Genomic DNA, 15,826 nt, shown 5'->3' on the forward strand with positions numbered 1-15,826 from the left:
AAGTGTATTTTTCTGTGAATCTGAAGTGCAAAGATCTTATATCTGGTCTTTCCTTACCCTCCTTCTTCATATTTCGCTATATTGCAAGAGGGAATCATGCGAATGGCGTTTCTATGCTTTGCTGGGGATCAGCGCGCTACTAATCATCTCGTACAAAACAAAAAGATTTTTCATTTGTCTGCTGGAGAGACAAACGGATAACTAGGTGAAGAGTCTTAAAGGTGCAGTTTGTAAAATCTAAACATGATTTAGAGCTATTGTTGCCGTTTTATTTATATATATATATATATAGAGCACGTGAGACAAAATGGGATTTGCAGACTTGCAGCGCAGTGGGTGTGGCTACTTTCATATTCTTCAGGCGTTTGTTTACATTCTTTCTGACCCGGAAATGAGCTCCACCCCTGCCACGACAGTGGATTTGGCATAATTTAGAAGTAATACATACCTTCTATACAGGCAGAAGTGATTTTTTGAGTTTTGTGCATCTCTGCGACCGATCGGTGTAAGTGGTGGCTCAGTGGTTAAAACTTTAGGCCACTACACCATAACTACACAGAAGGTTATGAGTTCAAATCTCAGCACTTCACTTGTTTCAGTTGTATCCTAAATTTCACTTGTATCCTAAATTGTAAGTAACGTTGGATTAAAGCGTCAGCCAAACGTGTTAAATGTGTCGGGGGGGGGGGGGGGTTTGTCAATTCAAAAGACAAACCGCCCCTTTAACTCTCGCAGTTGTTGTTTTTATTCATGACTTCATTTTAAAGCTGCGTTTGTTTCTTCCTGTGAGAGGCAGAGAAAGAGATTGGGTTTGTAAAGACATCCTTTCTCCTTCTCTTTAACCGGGCTTATGATGGAATCGATTTCCTGAGGTCGCCGTTTCCATTGAGCGTGAACTTTTTCCGTACACATCATCTGCCTCGTGCTGCAGGAACGGGGTACGAGTCATCTGTCGTACATTTCTGTATCTGTATAATAAATATTACGCAGATGAAGGTGCCAGGCTCATGAGCAGTTTCAGAGAGCACAGTTTTCCCAGGACACATCGATCCATTTAGATAATTATATTATATTATATTAGATAGAGAATTATGATTGCATATGGAAACCAGTGTGCTACTGTTCACAGACCGCCACGTGCATGCTGAGCTCAGATCCTCGCTAAAGCGCCGCTGGCACACGGACTCGCTTCCATCGAGACGTTAGTGCTAGTAAAGTATCCTTTAAGTTCAAGTTCGACGTTTGGGATGAAAGAACCGTTTCGTTTCCGTTCTTATTGCGAAGCAACGCAGCTGTAGTGGTCGTGTAATTCCGTACGTTTCTGTAGTATACGTATTCATTCTCGTCAAACTGCTTGCCGTCCTCGCCTCCGTCGTACCGCCCGGTTGTAACAAGGCTGACCTATGCAATCCGTTTCGCAGACCCCACCAACGAATAAACACTCACACACACTCTCTCTCTCACACACACACACACACACACACATGCACGCTACGCCGTGGCTAAATGCCAAAAAATGTAGCGTCGCTGATAGTCCAATGTTTTGTGTTGCAATGTATAGCTTATACATCCGGTCAGCGGAACACGGGGAAAAACATGACCAACACTTGACCACAGGTACTTTATCAGCCTGGAAGATTGGAAGATGTATTATCTATCAGCGTGTTCCTTCTATTTTTATGCGATGATGATGATGATGATGAATTCTAAACGATTGGGATGGTGAATAAACATGTCAATGTGAACAGATGTCCATAGTGTGTGGTTGAATTTGTCCTTAGAGTTGTGCGGTGTGCAGTGGAACGGGGGAAAAAAAAAAATCATCAGAGGTAGCGGCAGATATGATGACTGTCATCTCACTGTTCATCTTTTTTTTAAAATAAATAAATAAATAAAAAGTTGAAATCTTTTATCATAATCCAACCCCATAGAGAGAGATCTCGATGGCTTTTAGGAAGCTTATCGAGAGTGCCAAAGGATTATGTTTATCATTTCATTACAGAAAATGTTGTTTTAATAAGATATGGCTTTTTTTATTCCCCAGCTTGTCCTGAGCTCCCCTTTCACTAACCTTAATTTATTTTCTTTTTCCTCTCTTTTCAGTCTTCCTGAAGCTCACATTTTGCTTTTTCCCCTCTCCTATTCCTATAGGTCCTATAGAAATACTCGTAAAATCGTCAGGCTCAACCCAAATTCACAGGTGAACATACAGACGGGTGACAAATACTAAGATAGTAAAGCGCTGGGCCAACTCGAGCCACGGGAGCAGCTTGGCATAGATTCTACAAGTCTCAAAATCTGTATTGGAGCGCTGAACACCGTTCTTCTAAAAAAATAAATAAATAAAATTCCCTCAGTTGGGGTTTTGATGATGATGGTGGTGGAGGGTTCAGTTGGATTGAGATGTGGTGAGTGTGAAGGCTGTAGTGTATAATCTACGTCATTTTCATCCTCTTCAGACCGCCCACTGAGCTCTCGTGCCCTGTGGATGGGGGGGGGCAAGGTCATCCTGGAGGAGACCACGCCCCTCAGGATAGAAATGTTTCATCCTAGGATAAAGGTGATCAGTCAGAAGAACTGTAGAGTTGATTTGCAGGTTTTGATTTGACGGTTAGCCAAACCATGCCAGCAAAAAATAAAGAAATAAACACACCCCACGTATTTTTCCTTTAATTTGTCACCTGTCTGTATATCAGACCGATTTGGCAATTTGCCCTCCGCTTATGTTCCGCTATGCTTTATTCTACCGTGCGCTGCACACAACCACTACATTACCAGGACTTTTTTTTCCCCCCACAATAGGTATGAGGAATAAAAGTAACAAATAATAAACTGATAAAGATGATCTGATTAATACGATGCATATTTTATTAACCATGAGCCACATTTATCACCGCATTCCGTCATTCATTATTTATCCATAGTACCTCAGAACTACGGGCACAAAACCTAGGGTTAGACCTTAACCTAACATAACACTGAAATATATTCATTTAAAATATTTATTTAGCAGTGTAATGTGTTCATTATTTGTAATTTTATTGGTTTTTTTATTTGTAATTTTATACAGTTTTATTTGTTATATTTATTTAAAAAAAATTATATTTAAAAAATCTAAAATATATTTTAAATTTAAATTATATAATATTTATTATTTTGTCATTTAAGGAACCTTTATTTATTTATTTATTTATGTATTTATTTTTAAATTTTTTTTTTATTTTTTTTTTTTTACTTTAGTTTATTGTATAGCACAAGTAATGTCTGTTACCCCTGCCTCATATTTGTTATGTCTGGCAGACATAACAGACAGTTGTTGTAACAGACAATCTTGTTAGAACTAGGTCAACACGAGCAGGAGAACCGGGTAGGAGGGGGAAAAAAGGAAAACTTGAATGGACGTGTATATAATAAGATAGATAGATAAATTCCCCCCAAAATAAACAAATAATCAATCTTCTAAGCAGTGACCAATTGTACTCAAATATATTTTTATTGTACTCCAATATATTTTTTCCCCTCTATGTATCCTCGCTCACGACTTCCCTGTTGTGAATGATAAATAATGAGCGACGACAAAATACCTTCACCACTGTGGTTCATGTTTTGATTGAAATCTGCTCTGTTCTAATCAGATCTTCGTCGTACGTGTCAAATCACGTACCTTTTGATGGATCGATTTTTACTTCATACACGTTTCCATGAAGTTATTACGCAATAAGTTTTCGTTATCTCCATCCCTCGTAGATGAGGAGCAGGGAGGGGGAACGCGTAAAGGCGTGGATGACCTGTAGGCTGAGAATATGTTCTAAAATCAGTCCTGTCTTGGAGATTTAGATTTCTAGAATCGTAGTCTACTGCTATATTAACCTTTCCTACATGCGCCACCCTTCTGTCCACAGCCTAAAGGTAAGAGTTTGCTCCGTCTCCGTATCTGTATCTTATGTCTGACTTTGCCTTCCTTGTTTCCATGAGTCTTAGCTTTCCATGTAATGCTATATCTCTCCCACTTCACTGAACCACACAGAAAAACGTTTTTTTTACGTACAATTTGTATCCCTTGCGACACCAAGACATCCTTTTTTATTTATTTTTTATTTTTTAGATTTAATACACAGCTCATTTTTACAATATGTGGAAACAAGGCTGTAGTCTTTCTATGGTAGCTGTTTGTGGCTTGGAATATAGTAATGTTGTAGATATTTGGTGTTCGTCCATAGTGTTGCTGTGAATGATTGCTTGTGAATGTACAGTATGTGTGTATTCTTCTTCTTTATTTTTTTCTTTTGACAATAGCTCATTTGTTTGTTCTCCTAGTCTATGTTTGTGTTTCCTGCCTTTTACTTTAATCATCTCGCACAAAAAGTTAAAAACATTGTCACGATTAAAAGGATTGATTTGGCAGAAAATTAATGCACACAACTTTCTCCTTATCCCAAAACACGCACTCGACCAGCGCAAGACACGCACTCGACACACACTCGACCAGCGCAAGACACGCACTCGACCAGCCAAAACACGTACTCGACACGCACTCGACCAGCCAAAACACGCTCTCGACACGCACTCGACCAGCCAAAACACGCTCTCGACACGCACTCGACCAGCCAAAACACGCTCTCGACACGCACTCGACCAGCCAAAACACGCTCTCGACACGCACTCGACCAGCCAAAACACGCTCTCGACACGCACTCGACCAGCCAAAACACGCTCTCGACACGCACTCGACCAGCCAAAACACGCTCTCGACACGCACTCGACCAGCCAAAACACGCTCTCGACACGCACTCGACCAGCCAAAACACGCTCTCGACACGCACTCGACCAGCCAAAACACGCTCTCGACACGCACTCGACCAGCCAAAACACGCTCTCGACACGCACTCGACCAGCCAAAACACGCTCTCGACACGCTCTCGACCAGCCAAAACACGCTCTCGACACGCACTCGACCAGCCAAAACACGCTCTCGACACGCACTCGACCAGCCAAAACACGCTCTCGACACGCTCTCGACCAGCCAAAACACGCTCTCGACACGCACTCGACCAGCCAAAACACGCTCTCGACACGCACTCGACCAGCCAAAACACGCTCTCGACACGCTCTCGACCAGCCAAAACACGCTCTCGACACGCTCTCGACCAGCCAAAACACGCTCTCGACACGCTCTCGACCAGCCAAAACACGCTCTCGACACGCTCTCGACACGCACTCGACCAGCCAAAACACGCTCTCGACACGCTCTCGACACGCACTCGACCAGCCAAAACACGCTCTCGACACGCTCTCGACACGCACTCGACCAGCCAAAACACGCTCTCGACACGCTCTCGACACGCACTCGACCAGCCAAAACACGCTCTCGACACGCTCTCGACACGCACTCGACCAGCCAAAACACGCTCTCGACACGCTCTCGACACGCACTCGACCAGCCAAAACACGCTCTCGACACGCTCTCGACACGCACTCGACCAGCCAAAACACGCTCTCGACACGCTCTCGACACGCACTCGACCAGCCAAAACACGCTCTCGACACGCTCTCGACACGCACTCGACCAGCCAAAACACGCTCTCGACACGCTCTCGACACGCACTCGACCAGCCAAAACACGCTCTCGACACGCTCTCGACACGCACTCGACCAGCCAAAACACGCTCTCGACACGCACTCGACCAGCCAAAACACGCTCTCGACACGCACTCGACCAGCCAAAACACGCTCTCGACACGCTCTCGACACGCACTCGACCAGCCAAAACACGCTCTCGACACGCTCTCGACACGCACTCGACCAGCCAAAACACGCTCTCGACACGCTCTCGACACGCACTCGACCAGCCAAAACACGCGCTCGACCAGCGCAAAACACGCGCTCGACCAGCCAAAACACGTGCTCGACCAGCACAAAACACGTGCTCGACACGAACTCAACCAGCGCAAAACACGCACTCGACACGAACTCAACCAGCGCAAAACACGCACTCGACCAGCGCAAAACACGCACTTGACACGCACTCAACCAGCGCAAAACACGTACTCGACACGAACTCAACCAGCGCAGAACACGTGCTCAACCAGCGCAAAACACGTACTCGACACGAACTCGACCAGCGCAAAACACGCGCTCAACCAGCGCAAAACACGTACTCGACACGCACTCAACCAGCGCAGAACACGCGCTCAACCAGCGCAAAACACGTACTCGACACGAACTCGACCAGCGCAGAACACGCGCTCAACCAGCGCAAAACACGTACTCGACACGAACTCGACCAGCGCAGAACACGCGCTCAACCAGCGCAAAACACGTACTCGACACGAACTCGACCAGCGCAGAACACGCGCTCAACCAGCGCAAAACACGTACTCGACACGAACTCGACCAGCGCAGAACACGCGCTCAACCAGCGCAAAACACGTACTCGACACGCACTCGACCAGCGCAAAACACGCACTCGACACGCCCTCGACCAGCCCGAAACGCGCCCTCGACCAGCCCGAAACATTTTCTGCTTTTTTAGTTCTGTACTACAAATATTGCGAACATGTAATGGAAGTCTGTCATCCAAAATCATTTACGTAAGCACAACACATTTTCATATACTGGCTTTAAATGATGTAGTTGAGCTACATATTATTAACTCTTAACTTAAATTCCTTTAGCTGGGATGGTTCTTGTTTACAACCGTTTTAGATTCAGACTGAAGCTATATTCTCGTCTGCACAAAAAAAGCTCTAATTTTTGGAGGCGGGGCCTAAGGGGTGGAACGATGCCAGCCAGTGAGTGATTTTGGTTTTTCAAGATGGCTACCCTCATAAGCTTTGCAGTCAAGTTTTATTCATGCTCATACGTTCTAGTACGTCAAACGGTGTCTTACTGAAGAATTGGATGTCAGCTATTAACCGAGAAGAATTTGTGTGACGCAGACTTCCATTGCTTGTTACCTACCTTAGTCTTGTAGCTTTCGTGCAAAACTAAAGAAGCAAACTTTGAACACCAAACATGTCCTGCCTGATCTGATCGACTACATCTAGAGTAGATATAGAAGGTCAAATCTATAAGGTAGAATCAGCAAAGTGGCATCTCACATTGTATCCAGTATTCACATGACGTATAAGTGTTAGCATCTTTGCCATCCTAATTTGACCTCATGAGGTCATCTTGCTGAATCTACCGCAGACTGTGAGCATTCCAATCCTCACGGATGTCATTTTTTTTCTTGTCTCTGTTCAACAGAAGATAAGGGGAAGACTAACGGCTATGACGCGCTTGTAGAAGGCGACAAAGCAGAAAACCAAACCGAAGACTGGATGCACTCCAGCGATGAAGACGACGAGGATGAAGACGAGAGGACGGGCGAGGCCAGGCCGAGCGAAGCGTCAAGCCTCGACTGCAGCGGCTCGAGACCTTTGTTGCAGGATTTCGACGAGGACGAAGAACAAGAGCTGGACACTTCAGGAAACCTCCAGACATCCTCAAACCTTGACCCCAGTGATGTCCCACAGTCCTCTCTGGTTACCCGCCAGCCATCTCAGAACCACTTAGTCCAACCTTCCGAGCCTAACGCCGACGTCTTCTCAAAAGCACCTTTTCAGGTGGTGCAGGAAGCCGACGGCGACGTGGATGTGTTTGCGAACGCTCCGTTTCCGCGTCCGTTGGCTTCGTCTCAACAAGCAGATGTCTTCCTCCAGGCGCCGTTTGGAAAGAGAAAGGAAACATGGGGGACGGTTTACACCCATCCAGTCCCACAGGCTGGGATGCAGCGCTCCAACGTGGTGCCTTTTAATCACGGCAGCCATGAGCAGAGCGTCCTCGATCAAGTGGCCCCTTTGCCCTTTCGTCCTCAGGCTTTAGCGAAATACTCCCGACATTACGAGGGACCCGAGGTGAACTCCGACGATCCGTTTCTCTCTGCGCCTTTTCACCGTAAAGGACCTCAGGAGAAGCACTAACGTGGACTACGTACTAATCTCGTCACCTCCGCGTCCTTTAATTTGAGGTGATTCTTCGATGGAAAGATGCCGAGGAAGTATCTTTGCGGTGTCTACTTGCGAAAAGATAAAGTCCTTCTGTGAAAACCGTATGCAAGAACGAAGCACATACTTGCCGAGGTGTGGTCCTTACCTGGTTTAAGCTACAATGCAAACCCAAATGTCTATGTTCTACGCCTACCTCAGTTTATTCCTATGCTGAGCGAGAATCCGATTTTGAGATGAATGTACACTCGAGCCTGGAAGGACGCATCCTTGCTGAAATGTAAACGTATTCCCTACTTGGTGCGCTCCCTTAATGTCACCTGCTTACACTGGTGATGGAAAAATCCCCACCAATGGAGAAGTTCTCGCTGGAGTGTTACTGAGCTACTCTTTCACACCACGTTCAGATGGTTGACACAATAGCACTAATCTCATCATCAAGGGTCCTAGTGTTTAGTTTTTGCTTCTTGACATTACATTTATCCATATGGGTTGGCATTTTTGTAGATTTTCAGTTTCCTGAGCCTCAACATTAACTTTGCTTAAGCACGATCATGAACACGTAACATTTATTCCTCTTCAGTAAGCGCTTTATCCTGGTCGTGGATCCGGAGCCCGTACCTGGGAACGCTGGGTACGAGGCAAGAATACATCCTGGATGGGACGCCAGTCTATCGTCCATCCCACTCATTCATACCTAGGAGCAATTTGGAGTCGCCAGTCCCTGTTTTTGAGAGGAGGAACCCGGAGAGCCCCAGGGAAACCCGCCAACACCAGATTGCGATGCAATTCCAGGGTGGTTTTGCCTTTTCAGTGACGTTTTCTTTGGGGCTCCTTCATATGCTGGATTTTGTTGCACAGAAACTGACGTGTAGATTGTGATTAAAACTGACACTGGGTCATCTTGTCTTAATTACAGTAGTTAAGCTATCGATGATTTGTAAAACGACGATCACTGATGAATTATCACACTCCAGTTGATGGTCCACGTTGCTGTGTTTGCATTTGGACAGTAAGCTGGACAGTAATGTGAGTTTATCACTTGAACACATACGATTATACATCCAGTGCTGTATTTCTCCAGGGTTCTTGAATTGGAGATGAACCTTTCGGTTGTTCCAAATATCAGTCTTTCTTTCTGTCTGTCTGTCTAGTTTATTTTCTTTGTTTCTCTGGATTTTTTTTTTTTTTGTGTGTGTGTATACCTTTAAATGCAATGACATTACCTTTGGTAAAATCCTGACACTCCCTATTGGGACAGTAACATTGTGTAGGAGGCTGTGTGTATGTGTGTAAAGAAAGCCGTGTATGTTTATAATAATCTTGAGGTATTTGGTGACATGAAATGTACCCATGTTTGAACCTTTTGGAGAACTTGAGTGTGTGTGTGTGTGTGTGTGTGTGTGTGTGTGTGTGTGTGTGTGTGTGTATTTGGGGTTTGTGCATGTTCAGCACCTCGACAGTCTGAAATGCAGTGTGTGGTGTTTCAGTCATCATGAAGGCACTCGTTTTAAATACTTGGGTTTTCCAAAGCACTTGTCGATTTGGACGTCATTCATCAAAGTGTGTTCTGTACAAAGAAAAAAAAACAAACAAACGAGGAGTTGTGTATTAATATATATATTTTTTCCACAGTAATGCAAAGGGTGTGTGTGATGCATCTTGTGTTTTATGTAAGGAATGAAAAATGACTGGGCATGCTGTTATAGGAAAAAAAAAAAAAGTAAAAATAAAATAAACAATCTTAAGTTCATTATTGTGCTATAAGTGTTTTATTCCTCCCATACCACTGCAATTTGCTAATAATAAGAGTTTATTTTTTAAAGAATGACCAATAAACAAAGCTTTAACTCTGGCTGTAACAAAGTACTGACACTGGAGACTCCTTCCACCAATTTGAAAAAAACCGTAAATAAAACCATCAACTCGTAAGGCTGAATGAGCACAAACCCTCACAGCCATGTGGCAAAATCTGGTGGAACCTTCCTAGATAATTGGAGGTTATTATAACAGCAAAGTGGAGACTAAATCTGGAACTGGATGGTCGGGTGTCCACATACTTTTGGCCATAGAGTGTAAAGGGTTTGAACCATATTAAAATAAATCCTACTTTCATTCATTCATCCATCTTCAGTAACCACTTTATCCGGGTCAGGGTCATCGCTGAGCACGAGGAGGTGATGATATAAGCTTTACACAATGCTAAACTCGTGGTAGCTTCCATCACTGGATAGTTTTGCACTGCAGCTATAACGCTAAAAATACAAACTTCAGATGCCAAACATGCTGTGATTGACTAATACGTTTATGGATTTAAGGGTCTGTACCAGAGCGAAATGGGAGGGGGGAAATGGAAATACAGTACACAATCAGTACAGTTCACCTTCAGATATTATTTTTCATGCTAGCATGTAGTGCTACAAACTATGTGTTGAGGAGGAAGTGAAAAGGTGCCGTTAAAGACAGCTGCTAGTGCTAATAGGGACATTTACATACAGTAATGCTATAATCTTATAATCTGAAAACTACATTAGCATTGTAGACCAAAGACTTTTTAAAAAAACAACCTTTGAAAGTCAACATTTTTGGCTGAATGATTATCATTTTGGCTTTATTATTATTATTATTATTATTATTATTATTATTATCATTATAATAACCATGAATAAAGGAAAATGAACTGGATTTTTGAGGCTGACAAAATGTACTCTCTTCCTTAGGACCAAAGACTATTAGCTATTATTAAAGGCCAAAGAATATTTTATATATATATATATATATATATATATATATATATATATATATATATATATATATATATATATATATATCTCTAAGTTTCTTCGTCAATAATTTAGAAACCTTTATGAAGACTTTATTTCTGGGAATATATATATATATATATATATATATATATATATATACACACATTATATGATGTGATGTATTATATTATTAAATTTATAGCCGTTTAGCTTGATTCACTTCAGTCAAGAGTCTCGCGCGCCACCTAGCGCACTTGTGTCGGTGAAACCGGAAGTTCCAGTTTGACCATGCAGCCTGGTAACGGAAGTGACGCCATTTTACCCTCACAAACATGGCGGCGTACAGGTGTGCAGGAGTTTTACGGAATTTCTCTTCACTTGTTACAGGAACGTACGTGGTAACTTTAGAATATTCCCGTTTCCGCTGTGATATTTTTAGTTGGAGTGATTTGACTCAGAAAATACTGATTTATTTGCGTAAATATTGTGCAGCGTCTCACTGTCACTGACAAGGTCTGAGTGACGCAGTGACTTCTTAAAGGAGATTAGGCAATCCGGTATACTTATGTACAATTTATTGTTATTGTTATTATGATTATGATGTAAAATTTTATATTTAACCAACAACACTGCTGCGGTCTACTCATCTAAATGCAAATGGTTGCTTTTCGAGAAAGTTCCTCTACTCTCTTGTATTGGTTAGGAGGTGACGCTTGGGGGCGTGCTGTTTTCGGAATATAATCACCGACAGGGTGTTGTGATGATGTAGAGCTACTGTACCTGGGAAGTTTTATTCCTCTTATACCACGACAGTTTGCCAGCAATTACAGTTTGGAATTTATGAATCAACTTTTATCCGTTTATATTTACATTTAACATTGTGAAACATCCTTAAGACAAGTTCTTGGTAAACAAAAGTCTCCTTACAGAAAACACGAGATCTTTTTTTTTCTTTGTTAAACGACGACATGCTTTTATTTGTTTATTATTCGACTTTGATGATGTGGCGCTTCCCTTACAGGTGAATGAGCTGTTAGTATAGAAACGGTAACACATTCGAACAAGGGCGTTGATATAAATGCGTCAGCCGGCACTACTGTCAGAGCTGCTGTTATAGAAAATTAATCAAGGTCTTCTGACCAATCAGGATTGAGAACTGAAGAGTGATGTAGTATGAGCAAATTTACTCATCATTTAAATTACAGGTCACTGCATGATTTTACATCCTGAATGTGTTGCTCGAGAGACGGTAGGTTGGACGGTAGTTAAATGAGGTCTGATTTCATTCTCGATCCCTAGAAAAACACCTGCGTGTCGATATCACCATGGAGCTGCACTCGGTAAACTGTCCTTCAACACGAGGACATTGCCACGATGTCCTACAGCCATGTTTGGTGAGTATTTCGAGCACAACGGGAAACACTAACTTCACGCTTATTGTGTAAGAATCTGTTTTTTTTTTCTTTTTCCTTTCCGTCTAGTGAGAAACATGTTTATTCAGACTCAAGACACTCCAAACCCAAACAGTCTGAAGTTTCTCCCCGGGCGGACGGTGTTAGACTCGGGCACTATGGACTTTGTCGCTCCCAGAGATGCTTTCTGCTCTCCACTGGCCAGGTAATCACTTACATTTATTATTAAAACATATTGTAGCTTATTCTGTCATCATTAATGTGGGGATGTTTCCTGTAAGGAGATCTTTATTTAACATGTATGGAAGGAGTCTCCAGTGTCATATATATATATATATATATATATGTGTGTGTGTGTATAACAATTAGCCATAACATTAAAATCCACCTGCCTAATATGGTGTAGGTCCCCCTTTTGCCGGCAAAACAGCTCTGACCCCTGTCCACTGCCGAAAGCACCTAAAATGGGCACGTGAGCATCAGAACTGGACCAAGGAGCAACGGCAGAAGGTGGCCTGGTCTGATGAATCACGTTTTCTTTTACATCATGTCGACGGCTGGTTGTGTGTGTGTCGCTTACCTGATGAAGATATGGCACCAGGATGCACTATGGGAAGAAGGCGAGCCGGTGAAGGGAGTGTGATGCTCTGGGAAATGTTCTGCTGGGAAACCTTGTGTCCTGGCGTTCATGTGGAAGTTACTTTGACACGTACCACCTACCTAAACACTGTCGCAGACCAAGTACACCTCTTCATGGTAACGGTATTCCCTAATAGCACTGGCATCTTTCAGCAGGATAATGCGCCCTGCCACACTGCACCGATTTGCTCAGGAACGGTTTGAGGAACTCGATAAAGAGTTCAAGGTGTTGACTCGGCCTCCAAATTCGTCAGATCTCAATCCGATCGAGCGTCTGTGGGGTGTCCTGGACAAACAAGTCCAATCCATGGAGGCCTCACCTCACATCTTACAGGATTTAAAGGATCTGCTATTAACGCCTTGGTGCCAGATACCACAGCACACCTTCAGAGGTCTTGTGGAGTTCGTACCTCGACGGATCAGAGCTGTTTCAGCAGCACAAGGACGACCTACACAATATTAGGCAGGTGGTTTTAATGTTTTGGCTGATCGGTGTTGATGCGTTTATGTACAGTGTCTTTAAATTGATGTATCAGACCTATTTTGTTCCTAATTGTGATAAATATTTGCTGACTCTCGATTTTAATACAAAACTCTAAATCGTATTTACAGGCAGCTCTTCAGAATTGATGGAGTCAAAAGCGTCTTTTTAGGCCCCGACTTCATAACCATCACAAAGGTACAGGGGACATTTTATTTATTTATTTATTTTATATATATATATTTTTTTATGAGATCATCCATGAGTGTTTTTAAAAAAAAAAAAAAAGAATACACATGAATAACCGTAGCGCTTTCTTGTTGTCAGACTGATTCACACACGGAGTGGAAATTGATTAAACCAGACGTCTTTGCCACCATTATGGACTTCTTCGTGTCAGGCCTTCCCATTGTTAATGAAGACGCCGCTCCACGTGCAGACACCGGTACTGTCAGTATACTGGCCCGTGATGATGATTTTCATGCTGTGGTTATTTTTCTAAGGCTAAATCGGACCACATATCGGTTTGTGCGCTTTCTGTTTCGTTTTTTCTCCTGACACTTCTATGAACTTTGCTCTAGCGCCCTCGGACGATGACGATGAGGTCGTCGCCATCATCAAAGAGCTGCTTGACACACGGATCAGGTGCCGTCACGGTCTCTGTTTCCTCCCGTCATGCCATTTATACCTAATCATATAAATGTCGCCTGTTTTATGGAGCAGTCCCTATAAAGGTGCGGTTTCCGTCCTCTCTCAGGCCCACGGTGCAGGAGGACGGGGGCGACGTGCTCTATCGGGGTTTCGAGGACGGCATCGTGAAGCTGCAGCTCCAGGGCTCGTGCACCAGCTGCCCCAGTTCCATCGTCACGCTGAAGAACGGCATCCAGAACATGCTGCAGTTCTACGTCCCAGAGGTGGAGGGGGTGGAACAGGTGACCAAAAACAGAAATATAAAACGTGATTGCGACATTTATTATCCGTACTGTTCGACGACGTTCCGTCTAAAATGCGCCACTACATGTAAAATATCCTGAACGCTGTACATGAACTGACTTTATACCACAGCGCTGTTGTATTCGCGATTCTGATTATGTACGCAGAATAACACAGTAGATTTGTAGTATAACGGATTATGGGCACATAGTGAGGAACTGGTTCTAGCGTACACCTCCGATGCGTTATTAGTTGTGCACGCTGTGTGATCTCGTCCTGATCTTTCTGCTTTCACTCAGGTGAAGGACAAGGATGAGGGAGTGGAACAACACACTCAGCAATGAGTGCTAGTAAGCAGGATCCGGACTACACTCCTGTCTCGTACATCTCGTAAAACCGTCTGACCGAGGACAGAGAGGCTGAGGATGATGACGACGGGAAGGCGCTCACTAATACAGTGGCGCAAAGTGACACCAAAGGCAAGCTTTCCTAGACGCTTTTAGGGAAATCTTGGAACTGTGATGAAACATTATGATGGAAAAGTCTGAAATGGTCACAGTAAAGTTTATCTCGTTCATACCCTTTGGTTTTGTCTCGAATCAAAGTACGACACACCCTTCAATATGGATTTTTTATTTTATTTTATTATTAATCGGTAATAAAAACTGATTTTGTTTATTGGATTATACTGTAAATTCAAGTTGAGTGAATAGCACTTAGATCCTGACCACATCATGCACTTATGATATTTATAGCACTTTCAGTTTTCTTCTCAGTCTTTCCTACTGCAACAATGGACAATGGACTCCCCCTCCCCCAAAGGTGTGTGTGTGTATGAATGTAATTTTGACTCCGGTATCTAAATTAAAACAATAAAAATGTTTTAAAATGTGTTTGTTTTTTTTTTGTTTGTTTTTTTTCAACAAACGTGCATCAAGCACAGCCTATAGGTGTGGTGTGTTGGTAAAATACATTTATTTATTTATATACACAAAAATGACCATTTGTGTCATTGGCAACTAATGATTTTTGGCTAGAGGTATTCCCTAATGCCAGTGGCCTCTTACAGCAGGATAATGCGCCCTGCCACACTGCAAAAATTGCTCAGGAGTGGTATGAGGAACATGACAAAGAGTTCAAGGTGTTGATTGGGCCATCGAATTAGTCAGATCTCAATCTGATTCAGCATCTGTGGAATGTCCTGGACAAACAAGTCCATGATCCATGGAGGCCACACCTCACATCTTACAGGATTTAAAGAATCTGCTGCTAATAATTTGGTGCCAGATGCCACACCACACCTTCAGATGTCTAGTGGAGTCCACACCTCGACAGGTCAGAGCTGTTTTGATGGCACAAGTGGGACCTACACAGTATTATGCAGGTGGTATTAATCTTATGGCTGTTCGGTGTATATAAAGCCAAGATGTTAGCTCAGGCTAGCTCTTTTAATTAAAACTCCAAACAAATGTGTTGTACTTCATAGCCACACCCCCTGAAACGTGGCATAAATCCAATGCTATCCCCATAGTGAAGCATGGTGGTGGTAGCATCACGTTGTGCGTGCGTGTGTGTGTGGTGGGGGGGGGGATACTTTCCGTTGTCAGG

General features: G+C 43.3%; 2 protein-coding genes across 6 annotated transcripts in view; both read left to right on the top strand.

Annotated features, from left to right (window-relative positions):
* aak1a (AP2 associated kinase 1a) overlaps nucleotides 1-9,741 on the top strand; it is a 43,954-nt gene extending 34,213 nt beyond the window's left edge. For all 4 annotated transcript variants that reach the window (XM_053624255.1, XM_053624256.1, XM_053624259.1 and 1 more), the window contains one exon: nucleotides 7,249-9,741. In XM_053624255.1, coding sequence (XP_053480230.1) covers nucleotides 7,249-7,964 — 716 coding nt within the window. In that variant the 3' untranslated portion in view covers nucleotides 7,965-9,741. The remainder of the gene's footprint in view (nucleotides 1-7,248) is intronic.
* Nucleotides 9,742-11,045: 1,304 nt separating this feature from the next.
* On the top strand, nucleotides 11,046-15,111 carry nfu1 (NFU1 iron-sulfur cluster scaffold homolog (S. cerevisiae)). 2 transcript variants are annotated; one of them, XM_053624271.1, is made up of 8 exons: nucleotides 11,046-11,144; nucleotides 12,053-12,147; nucleotides 12,235-12,370; nucleotides 13,417-13,483; nucleotides 13,613-13,730; nucleotides 13,867-13,930; nucleotides 14,043-14,217; nucleotides 14,518-15,111. In XM_053624271.1, exons 1-8 carry the CDS (start codon nucleotides 11,086-11,088, stop codon nucleotides 14,560-14,562), a joined length of 759 nt encoding a protein of 252 aa, XP_053480246.1. In that variant the 5' UTR covers nucleotides 11,046-11,085; the 3' UTR covers nucleotides 14,563-15,111. The 2 variants fall into 2 exon arrangements, with proteins under 2 accessions (XP_053480246.1, XP_053480248.1); XM_053624273.1 differs by lacking the exon at nucleotides 11,046-11,144 and adding an exon at nucleotides 11,158-11,310.
* Nucleotides 15,112-15,826: the final 715 nt, after the last annotated feature.

The sequence above is a fragment of the Ictalurus furcatus genome, chromosome 5 (assembly GCF_023375685.1).
Source record: "Ictalurus furcatus strain D&B chromosome 5, Billie_1.0, whole genome shotgun sequence".
NCBI classification, from domain to species: domain Eukaryota; kingdom Metazoa; phylum Chordata; class Actinopteri; order Siluriformes; family Ictaluridae; genus Ictalurus; species Ictalurus furcatus.

Coding starts and splice junctions, on each gene's coding strand:
- nfu1 (XM_053624271.1), top strand. CDS start 11,086: ATGGCGGCGTACAGGTGTGCAGGAGTTTTACGGAATTTCTCTTCACTT. Junction 11,145..12,052: donor TCTTCACTTGTTACAGGAAC/GTACGTGGTAAC, acceptor CTCGATCCCTAG/AAAAACACCTGCGTGTCGAT. Junction 12,148..12,234: donor ATGTCCTACAGCCATGTTTG/GTGAGTATTTCG, acceptor CTTTCCGTCTAG/TGAGAAACATGTTTATTCAG.